Source organism: Uloborus diversus, chromosome 5 (genome assembly GCF_026930045.1).
Source record: "Uloborus diversus isolate 005 chromosome 5, Udiv.v.3.1, whole genome shotgun sequence".
Taxonomy (NCBI): Eukaryota; Metazoa; Arthropoda; class Arachnida; order Araneae; family Uloboridae; genus Uloborus; species Uloborus diversus.
The window spans coordinates 148,420,269-148,432,655 of NC_072735.1; the positions used below are offsets into that span (position 1 = coordinate 148,420,269).

The window sequence follows — 12,387 nt, forward strand, 5'->3', positions numbered from 1 at the left end:
ACCATTAGTTTCAATAATTTGTAAAAAAAAAAGTATTCAAATGCAGCGACTAATTTGGGACAAAAGATGTACTATGTTTTTGCTTGGCTAAATTAGAATGATAAAACTCAAGTTGAAAAAAATCCAACTTGTTCTGTAATTTTGTGCTTGAATAGAATCCCTATTATTGAAACATACCTCTCTACGTTTGAGGCAATTTGTATACAGCATGAACTAAAGTATCACATAAGAATACGTGTAAGTATTTTGTAAAATTTTAATACTAAGTACAAAAATAAGTTTATACAATATGTACAATTAATAAATATATATTCACTTAGGTGCACAGACAGTCAACTCTGATGAGTAAGATAAAAAATATCAAAGTGATATAATAGACTTTTTCAAAAATCTCTACTTCATTGTTGCTTAGTACTTGTGTTATAATGATTTTATATGATAAATAATTTTGTATGACATTTAACAAGAAAAAAAAAACATTAAAACTGCCAATCGAATAATATTAAATATGAAGAAATGATTTTTCACTTTGCAAGCTGTTCAAATATTTCATGTCATTGCCACAAATACTGAGATTTTCTGAGCCTAATTTAGGACCTGAGCGAGGCTGCAAAGACAAAAAATATTATATATAATATTTTTAAATATGTATTGAAGAAAATTACAAATATAAAATAGGTTAAAGAATCTTACTTGATGCATGCCCGTCCTTTCAAAATTTGTAGAACTGCAAGATCTATTGGATGAAATAAAACACCATGAGAAAGATTAGCATAAAATTGAAAAAGAAAAGAAAAATAAAATCCCAAATATTTTAAAATTCTTTTATCTGTATGCGTCATTTTTCAGAACATAGTTTGAATGAAGGAATGTGTTCACAATACTAAAATTGTTCAAGCTCTAGTAACACGATGGCTGTCTTTGAGGAGTTTTAGTAAAAGGGAAAATTATGGGCTTATGAGTTATCATTGTACAACTATAGCAATAACACCTCTCTTTTTCATAAAAGGCTGAAAGAAAAAATTAATTATTTCAAGCTCATTGCTGGAACTATAGTTCTGTGGTAAAATCCTCAGCACCATGCTAAACTATTGAATGTGAAAAATCTCGAATTGCGTTTTTCAAATTCGATGGCTTGGCGTAGTACTCAAAAACAGCTACCTACTGGTTATAAAGCTTTCAAACGATAGTTTTACACTTCAAGTTATCTATAAAAATTAAAACACTGAAAACAACTAAACAAGGTTAGGTGGAAAAAAAAATTGTTTTGGCTCTCTTGAAAAGTGCCCATTTTCACATTCGTTAGTTTAGCATGGTGGCCACGAAATGAACACTAAAAGGAGCCAAAGATATTGTCAGCACCATGCTAAAGTAACAAATGTAAGAAATTACGTTTCTTAAATTCGATGGCTTGCTGTAATACTCAAAAGGGACTACCTACTAGTTATGTTATAACTCTTTCAAATGGCAGTTTTACACTTAAAGTTATCTATAAAAATTAAAACATTGAAAATAACTAAACACGTCAGGTGGAAAAAAAATTGTCTTGGCTCTCTTGAAAAGTGCCAATTTTCACATTATTAGTTTAATATGGTGCTGACAATATTTCAGTGCAGTCTGGAAAGAGTGGACAAGTGGAACTAACTATTCATATTAGATGTTCCCATTCATGTTCAAAACTGAACCGAAAAAGGAATGGATTATATGGCAACACCAAAGGTACAAATAATTTAAATTCAGATAAAATCACAATGTACCTGCAAGGTTTTGTAGGCAGCTTGGTGTAACAGAATGTGCGACGAGAGCAATCTTTACAACGGAAAAACCTCTTAATTGCTTTGTGGCATTTTAAAGGATGATTTTCGGTCTTACATCTGTCAACAGCATGATCTGCAGTATATTTACACTGGAAAGAAAAAGTTTTGATGCAAATATTAGACTTTCCCTTTTTAAAATAAAATGTACATAAAATGTTTAGTCGCAACTCAAAATATTACTAAAATATTATACTACAACACAAATAATTCATTCATGTACAACATGCAGTAATTTGTGTGTACTTGCTAATATTTAATATTAATAATTTTTCATTGGACTTGTTCAATGAACTCTTTGGGCTCATGAAAACTTTTTATGGAAACAAGAGTTTGTAAAATGAGAAGCATTAAAAACCAGGTACTGAATATGCTATGCATATTTCCATGGTAAGCGGTAGTAATAAGTTTTTGAGTTGAATAAATCAAATGTAAACTTCCACAATATAAGTGCATGCAATTAAGACTATTTCTCCTTTAAACAGTCATTAATTTTAGCTTGCTTATATATAATATTTTGAATGATAAATTATTGTATTTTATCCATACTAATAGGCATTTCATTTTTGTTTTGCCCTAAAAATAAATAAATAAAAAAAAAAAAAAAGTGTATCAGCCCGTATATCCAAAATTTCAGGTCTTTTGACCATTTTAAAACTATTTAATTAACACGAATAAAAGCAATGGTGGGGAAAGATGAGAAGTGAGAGGGAATTATTAAGAAAGAGCTACTTTGACTTAATGTTGAAGAATAAATGATTATTCTTCCAATGCAAGTTTTTTCAAGACTAGTGAATAGTTTGTAAAGTGGAGTGTCAACTGGATACATATGAGGGTACAAGGGAAAATCCCCATTAGTCAAGAAAAGCATATCAATTTTTTTTCCATTTCATGGAGTATCCAGTACCACCTATTTCCAAACAAACATTTCAGCTGACAAATGGGTTTTTGTGCAAAGGATGATAAGTATTCTTCAGCAACCAATAAATGGCATTATTATTTCGCTTCTTTGAAAAAACGGACTGACAGGATTTTCCCCTGTACCCTTTCTGTAGTAAAAACTGCATCACTTGCGCGAATATATAACAGTCTAGATATCCAAAAATTTAGATCATAAAGTTAAGGTCCTTTGACCATTTTAAAACTTTAATTTCTTTGCTTAAATTTTATTTTTACAGAAAGTGACTTTAGAATTAGTGGATATGCAAGATCTAATTTTAGCACCCGTGTAAAATTAGGTACCCAAATTTTTTTTTTTTTAGTTTCTCACACCCAATTCTCTTTTAAAGCCAAAAAAAAAAAGATTAGATAGTCAAACACTTAGTTATTGATAGTCTTACAATTATGTTTATTTTGCAGTTGCTGGAGTGGCACATATGAAGAAAATCTTATTTATTTTCACATTTGAAACAACTAGTTGAAATTGAGTACTACAATTGTTATTGAATTATGCAAACTAAATTCTTGAAGAGAATCAACAAAATTTTTGCACTATTTGTGTCCAAATTCTTCATGCAGTTGAAATTTATTGTTTTTTACTTTTATAAACTGTTGAATTAATATAATTATAATTCTTACAAAAAGCTGAAAAACGTGTTTTAAATTGAATCTAATGATGAATTTGCACACAACTAATCAGGACTTAAGGACAACTAGTAAAACAATAGTTGTTATGTGATAATCTTAATTAAAGCATTGAAACACATTTCAAGTTATTATTTTCAAGCTTTTGACATTTTTAAATTGAAAACACGCAGAATAAGGAGAAATAAAATGAGACAACCTAAATAAAATTAAATAAAAATATGATAAAATATTTTTAAAAAGAGTGGCTGAGTTTATAACCTTTTTTTCGTCATTGTTATTTGTAATTTTATTTAAGTTCTCTCACTTTACTGCTCACAATTCAGTACAACGTTTCGACTGTTTTTCCAGAAACAAGCAGAATAAATCAAGGAAATTTAGCTGCAGGCAAGGCAAGGATATTATTTAAGCACTCTTAATGAGGGAAACCAAGTTGTTTATTTCATTGGTTCAACATTTGATAATTTCAACAGAGTTTGGAATTGGTTGTAATTCAAAGGACACAATTATGTGCACTGAGGTTAGATTAATTTAGGTGGGCTCATGTATGCAATAAAAAACCAAATAGAAAAAAGAAATTCACTTTTTGAAAATAGAATCGTGAAAGCCATATACACTAAAAGACTGCAGAAGACAAGTTTCACTCAATATTTTAAAGAAAGAAAGTCTTATTGCATATTGAATTCACATTTACAAGGTTGCCAACCTTGGAGGAACAATTTGAGGAGCATCTGTGGTGATTTTGAGGAGCAATTTGAAAATTTGCGAAGCAGTTCGGTATTTTGTATAAAAAATCAATAAAAATAATTAAAACCACTAAAGTAAAATTGCTTAGAGCTTTGATAATCATTTTAAGTATTAATATAAAAATAATTATTTTTAAAATTAATAAAACAGCTAAACAATATTACAATCTTTAAGTATAAGCATGTTTAATTTCCCATATTGACACAATAATAGCAAAATATAAGCTTGAGAGCATTCGGCCGAGAAATGCGGAACAAAAACAGCTTTTTTTGCAGAGTCCCGGAGTTTCGCCATTTTTGTGGAGCAACTCCGCAAAATGCGAAGCAGTTGGCAACCCTGCACTTATCAGCAAGGGCGCCCATATAGGGGGGGGGGCAAGAGGGGGCTCAAGCCCCCCTTAGAAATGAGAACTTCCTTGCTTTTAGTGCTTTTTTCTTTGCAAAAATGTATAAAAATTACTTTTCCAGTCATTAATGAATAAGTTATTAAAAATGTCAAATTTCAATATCGCTAATCTGTAGTGAAATCGGTTTCCATGGGGAAAATATTCTGCTAAACCATAAGGAAAATTTTTGAGCTCCCCTTAAAATTTTGCATATGGGCACCCTTGCTTATCAGTTAAAGTTTTACTCAATATTTTAAAGATAGAAAGTCTTATTGCATATTGAGTTCACACTTATCAGTTAAAACAAAACTGATAGAAGTCTGTATGTAATGCATTAAAAGACATGCTTACTTGTTTGCAAGAAACAACATCACAAACTATTTCCATGGTTGATGCCATTTTATCTTCCATTTGCTCTTTCTTTTCTAGACGATTAAAGTATTGCTCTTCTCTTTCAATTTCTTCCTAAAAAATACATATGATGCAATTATAGTCAAGACAAAGCTGTTCATGGGAGTAATGGTTGAAATTGTAATGCAAAGCCATTAATCTGTTTGGTGATGAGTTTAATTTTTATTCATCCCATCCTAAAATTAATTTGTGCATTCATTCCATACAAATTAAAATAAAACTACTTGTTTAAGATTTTTGGAAGAACTCAACATTCTTTTTTTCATGCTAAGAACTGTCTAAAAAATTCATTAGTTTGCTTAGAATTTTTCTTTCATGCATATATCTTTAAAGACTTTGCTGCTAATATATAGCACAGGTAGAATGAAGGTGCACAACTCAAAAATTGCATTTTTTGGAAGCATCTTTATTAAGCTTTACACATGAAGCTGACCTTTTGTTATTCTGGTAATAACAGTAGCTGCTAGATATTAGTTGATGCTCTTAATATGCTGCCTACCATGGAGGGAGGATGAAGTGTGACACAGGCACAACTTATATAATAGCTATTTTGAGATAAGCCCCTTTCATTCTATAGCCGTGTTCGCAAGAGACTTTTGTACCTTGCATTTCCCCGCTCTAGCTCTATAAAAACTAGTTGGAAAATTCACCGGTCACATGCGAAAAAAGCTTGTACCCTGTTTCCGAGAAAGCGGTTTTACCCAGCATCTTTAGTGGCTATACCCAACTAATAAAGAAACTCGTTTTGTGAAGTGCATTCTGGGTAAAACCCCCACATTTACCCCAGTTGAAAGCAGGAGGAAAAAACATCCACATTTACCAGGGATATAACTGGAATGCGGTTTAAAGCAGGTTTTTTCTGCGGTGGAAAAGGTCCGTGTGAACGGTGCTTATGTGTGCGATATGTTCATAAACAATTATGGAACAAAATCCTCAACTGTCAGTCAGACTTTTCCTGTTTTCAGGCTCAATGGCTTTTGTGTTAAAATTCACGCAACTGTTTTTTCTAATTTAACCAACTTGTTAAAAATTCCAGTCACATGCACACGAAAAGTTTCTAACTGTACTTTTAGAAATTTTACATCGTATGCATGCCTCCTAAAGTCATACATTTTTAAAATCTTTCTTATAAGAAAATTGTTTCAAAGTTTCCAACTTAAAAATTCTATGTAAGAAACTTTCACACTGCAAGTGACTAATGTCTGAAATTTGCTAGGGTATTGAATTGGTTAAAAAGGAAGTTAAATTTGTAAGTTCAAGGTTAATTGGAGGATGTGCGGGGTAGGATGCGTCTTATTTTTGAAGATGTTATTTTTCTATGAGGCACCCTCTAATTTTGTTCCTTTGGATGAAAAAAAAATTCACATATCATAAAAATAAAAATTGAATAAAATTTAGAGGTTGCTACCATTGCTGCAAAATTTGATTTTTTTTTTCTGCATCTATTATTATAATATTTATTTATGTTATCTTTTTGTCATTAATTTTAATTAGTAATAAATTAGATTGTTACTGACTGAAATTATTTCATATTGTATTAAATTATGTTAATTAACTGTAGCTACAATCAACTCTCAACCTCTTAACTAACTGTTGGTTAGCAACTCAAAGAAACACAAGTTGTCAGCTAAGAACTCAAAACGAATATTAAAAGAGTTCTATTTCAAGAATGAAAAACAAAACTATTGGAATCCATCATTAGATTATTTGCTTGACCTTGCTCTTGCTGATGATACTTTGCGCAAGATTTCACTTCCAGGCTAGAAATTACTTCTAACTGACAGAAAACTAGGAGGACAAGGCGTAATCGGTAAGAAATAAAGTTCTATTTAAAAAGGCAACAGAACTTGCGTGAAAAGAAGAAATTTTGAAAGAAATAAAATCATGAAGAATCTGAATCTACTGTAGTGAAAGTTTTTTATTTTTTTCTAGCCTCTGTTGTAACTGATACTTTGACTGATTCTGGAGAACAAGAATTTGCAATAAAGTTTGTCTAGATTTGATCTTTTGTTGTTGAAAAGCATTTTCACTTACAAGAAGGAAACTGTTGCTTCAAGTAATTTTATTTGACATCTACGTGTCATTTATGAAGAGATCAAACTCCAAATTGGTCTCTTTCTTAAAGAAACCTAAAAGAACAACTCCTCCAGTGAAACACTGAACAGCAGATGTTGTAGAACTAAAGCCAAAGGAAAAAAAAAAAAAATAGAGGATTTCATTACTAACATTCAGATTTTTCACCATTAAGGTTTTTTCATCAAGTTTTTTTTTTTTTTTTTTTTGAAGAGATATTATCAAATAGTTTGGATGATGAGTAGCAATCAGAAAAAGGCTTGTATATTTCACATTACTAGATACAAAGGGGAAAAAATTACAATATTGGTGAATGTAAAAGACTGAAATTGTATACCAATGATATGAATGGTGTAGTGGAACTTTTGCATGATTTTTGTTTGACATTATTACACAGCAAAGCAACCATGAAATGCTTGTTATTTTTTTTGTATGCTTAGGAAATAAGTATTTTGGTTATGTTTCTACCCCAACCAACCCAAATTCATGTTGATGTCAAATATTGCAATAGAAAATTGGGAATATATTTTTACCCTATTTTTTCACAATGAACGTGAAAAAATAGGGTAAATAGGGAATTTTAATCGCTGGTAGCAACCTCTAAATTTTGTTCTAATTCTATGAAACTTTTAAGTGAGTGTTTTTTCATCAAAAGGAAGCAATTAAAAGGGTGCCCCATAAGAAATTCAAAACTTTTCAAAAAGTGCATTATAAGACGCACCCTATGTGGGGCAGTGATTAATAAAAGTATTGGTCTTTTGTTTTCATAGTTTTGCAACAGGCTTCTTTTACTCATTCTATGAAATTTCCTAATGTTATCCACACTTTCCTGGTATTCTGGTATTCACAAGAATTCTTAGTGATATTCTTAAAACCCATGGGTTGTTTGATTTTTCTTTTTTAAATCTTTATGAAATATTTGTCTTTGCAAAACAGTTGACCTTGCTGTATTTTCCTACAAGGCACTTTTATCTTTAGAAAACAGACGTTAAACAGACTTCATTTTATTATGCTTTTAATGGATAGTATGGTAGATGGCCCAGGATGGCAAAAAATTGTTTTTCAATAGAATTTGTTTTGTGAGTAAAGCAAGGTTAAACAGAGAGCCAACTAATTGAACCCGTAATTTTATTAACTACATGCCTGCATTTATTTTTAAAGTTAAATGGGAAACAATTTTTTTTGAATATTTTTGAGTTCTTACTTATTTTTGTCAGTAGAATTTTTGCTAAAATACAACAAATACAGTCAAACCTTGATATCTCGAACCTCCTTATCTCAAAACTCTTGATGTCTAGAAAAAAAAAAAAAAAAAAATTCCCCAGCATTTTCTATAAAAACCCCTATGTGTCTCCCATAGTTATCTCAAAATTTATTTTTTGAAACCCTTGATGTGTCAAAATTTTTGCACAGAAGCAAGCTTCAATAGTTGTTTTTCTTTGGCAATTTTTGTTGTAAAGCCAGTTCCAGGGACAATTGCTAAACGTTTTTCATCCCTTTTCTAGAAAATTTTGTGAATAGGGGATTGGGGCAAGATAATAGGGGAGTGTTGGTGTTGGTATGAGGCAAGTGTGCTGTTTTTTCCCCAGAGTTTAAAATTTTTGTGCATTTCTCTCGAACATGTCGTCCACTTTGAGAAAAGGGGGTCAATTTTTCGTCTGTCAGTTTTCAAGCAAAAACGGAAAATGGCTGCTGAGAACTTTTTGAATGTGGGGTTACTGAATGATTGAAAATAAAATTAGAATTTTTAAATTTTTAGGTGAAAAAAACCAAGTTGAAATTGTTGTTCATTTCAAAATCTCATCCTGTGCACTTTTGACAGTTATAAAATTTCAAATCTAGTAAAATATTGAAGACTACTTTATTGATCGTGGTCCCATAGCACATATATAAATGCATATAGCATACGTGTGTGCAATTGTGAGAGAAACTAGTGAAATTTTTTTAAAACCTTGATATTTCAAAAACTCGTTATCTCGAAAATTTTTCTCGTCCCCAGAGATTCGAAATATCGAGGATGTACTGTATACAAAACACTGAAAACTAAATTGGATGAAAACAATACACCAAGTCTATAAAAACATAAAGTTTTGACATTGTATTGAGTTAAATTTTATTATGGGAAAGAAATCACTAACCGTTTCTACTTCATATGAGTGACTGGATTTCCTATTCATTATTTCCTTAATTCTTTCTTGATCTAAATTGATTCCTAATCTGCTAGGCTGTGAAAGAATTTTTTCATCTGCATCCATTGCATCTAAAACAAATGTAAATTGAAAAATTGAAGCTATCTAAGTAATAATTATAAAAAATAAAACTACCTCAATATAACAAAGTAACTTACCTAGCTCTGGGTGAACTGAATTATCAAGAACACTTTCCACTTTTTTCTGCCCTTCGGGAGAAGTTTTTACAGAATTGGGATCTTTTTTCTTAAGTGGACCATTCTGTTGGATTTTTTTGATGGCCTTTAACTGTAAGTAAGTATTCAATAATGACCTTGTTTCCAATCAAATCCAATGAAATTATCAATTTTAAAACATCAAATGTTATATTTTGAGGCTTAAATCAAGGTTTTCGCATAATTCCATATTTTACATTATTGTAAAAAAAAAAAAAGTTAGCATTAATAAGAAATTCCTCATTAATAAAAAAAAATTACCATGCTTATAATTATTTAAAAGCATTTTAAAAATAAGATTGTACAAACAAGTATCTTATGTGAGACAATCAATAACAAAATTTTTATCATATAAAAAAAAAAAAAAAATCTAAACCATCCAAAATTTTCAGAATAGAGCTAAATGCTTGGGGAGGGGGGGGGGAGCTGGTACACACTATAAGTTACAAATGGCAGCATTATTCAAAACGTTCAGAGCCATAAAATTAATAACAGATAAAACCGCATTGCATGCGCTTTTATTATTTCACATTATGTACTCTTGTCATTAATTATACAGTTGCTGTAACTGTTATGATTATTTCAAGAATCATATTAAATGATGATCAACCAGATAAGATTTGAAAAATAATTTTAAACTTATTCCATCATCAAAAACATATAATAAAACAACAATTAACAGGGTCTGCTAAAGTCCTCTGTCACCACAATAATTTCTGAATGGCAAGAGTTAGTCACAAAGGTGAGGTTTAGGTACAGTTAAGTTGCCATGCACTTTCAATCTGAATTTACCATGCACTTATAGAAATTGCTTTCAGGGTCACCTAGTGGCAAAGAAAAACTTGAATCTCCCAAAATTAAAATTAAAAATGTTGATAACTACAGTCAAGTCCCGACTTACACGAGGGATGCGTTCCAAGACTTCTCGCGTAAGTCGAAACTTCGCAATGTGGAAAAATGTATGTATGCATATTTTTTAGAAACATAACTAATTCTTTTAGACACTTATAAACATCCCTCAAACTGCTTTAAAGCATTCCTCTCAACTGTAAATCACAGTTTCCTACACAAAGAACTGAACTTTTATTGTATTTGAAAAATAAAACATACTCAACATGAAATATTTTAGGATGCACAAAATGAATGATCAATGTGAGGGAAAGACTTAAATAAAACAACACGGTACGCACAGTATGTAATAATAATAAAATGCTGCACTATAACAGTACTGTTCAGTTAATAGTATCTTATATACAGTGAAGCACCGTTTATACGTTTTTGAAGGGACTGTATGAAAAAAGCATACAAATGAAAAAACATATAATAGGTATAGGACTCGAGCAATGCATCGGCCTGGCCGATTCATCGGCGCCAATGGTTCAACAATTTAGCCATCGGCATCGGCGGCCGATGCTAACTTGCTAAAAACATCGGCCCATCGGCCTTAAAATACATTGAAAAGCCGATGGAATTGGCCGATGTTTTTGAAAAAAAAAAGGACCTTTCTGTTTTACTTTTTAATACAAAGTAAGAGGAAATATTGCTCTCATATAAAATTTACTCAAATTTCAGAATGAATTTCTATTTTAGTCACTCCTAAAAGAGTTTTTAATTCAAATACCAAACAAGTTAATTATTGTGTTGTTTCTTGCAGCTGGATGTACGTATATATCTCTCATAAGTCATAACTCAAAAATGGTAAGCTGTTGAAGGTTAAATTTTCGCATGTGGGGTGTGCGTACGTTCTAGTTGTGCACTTCTCTTTTTGTTTTCGATCAGGAGTTCTGAAAAGCCTACTCATTCTTTGTGGCTATTAATTACTTACTTCAATGCAAAACTAATATAGCGTCTGACTGACGATCCTTTGGTGAAATATTGCCGACCATAGAAACAAATATGAGATGGCAAAACCGGTTTTTGGGTTATTTTGTTAGATTCCCGTTGAACCGACGGTAATTTTTAATTTTTCAATATTTGAAATATGAATCACAGTAATGAAGTCTTTTCTGTATCGATTCGGCAGAGTTAAAAAATTGAGGCCAGTGGAAATACATTTTGGGGCCCTATTTCTCTATCACAGAAGTGTAAAACATTTATTATAAGCATTTTTGCAACTCCTACGTTGCCCCTATGGTTATGGGGCCTCTCGCGCAATTGCAACATTTGCTACATTTTAAATCCGCCACTGCACGTCCAAACAAACTCAGGTGAAAGTTTAAAAAGGTTTTTCTGCTCCATGTTTATGATTATTTTGAACTCTATTTTTTATGACTATTTTTTGAATTTCCGAAAACACTTGCCTGCTCTCTTCCCACTCCTTCAATTTCTGAAATTAAACTCTAGTTGTGCTTCTGAGTTGTTTAAAACTAACACCATTCATAAAATTAAAGGTTTTCTTTTTCAAACTTTATCTATTGTTTAGAAAGAATATAAAGCATTAATGTAAGAAATTGATTCAAGACGTTTTGAATGGTGAAATAATTCGGAAATCAAAGGGACTTATGAATTTTTTCTTCGGAAGTGCTGAAGTAGATTCAGAAACTCTTCCGAGGCGTTGGTGGTCGCGGTTCTGTACTAAAAAAATGAGGCCGAAGTTGGGGCCGAAGTGTCAGTTACTCCAAAATCAGAGGGTGACCCTCTCCCCGCTAACCCTCCCTCGTCGTTTCAAGCATTTCGTAAATATTTAACGATTATTTATTTTGATCAAGAAATGTCATTTTGCGTATTTCTCATACTTGTTTCACCTATATTTCGTAGTGCACGATATTTTTTGCATCATTAATAGCGATCGATTTTTTTTCTGTTGTAAGTAACTATTTTTATGTATTTATATAAAATCAATGAATAAGATATTTTTGTTTTTTATAGAAAAGTTTCAAGGATTTTCTATCATGTGATTCTTTTAAATTCCAGAAAATTATTGTTAAATTGAAAAATTTAATTTGGACTTGTTTGTAAAGCTTCATATA

At 31.1% G+C, this 12,387-nt stretch overlaps 1 protein-coding gene across 1 annotated transcript in view; it reads right to left on the reverse strand.

The window, feature by feature from the left end:
- Nucleotides 1-480: 480 nt before the first annotated feature.
- Nucleotides 481-12,387, reverse strand: part of LOC129223187 (protein MCM10 homolog) — a 51,519-nt gene continuing 39,612 nt past the window's right edge. The window contains exons 18-23 of the mRNA XM_054857754.1: nt 9,362-9,491; nt 9,153-9,274; nt 4,882-4,995; nt 1,758-1,906; nt 694-736; nt 481-607 (exon numbers count right to left, since the gene is read on the reverse strand). Coding sequence (XP_054713729.1) covers nt 503-607; nt 694-736; nt 1,758-1,906; nt 4,882-4,995; nt 9,153-9,274; nt 9,362-9,491 — 663 coding nt within the window. The 3' untranslated portion in view covers nt 481-502. The remainder of the gene's footprint in view (nt 608-693; nt 737-1,757; nt 1,907-4,881; nt 4,996-9,152; nt 9,275-9,361; nt 9,492-12,387) is intronic.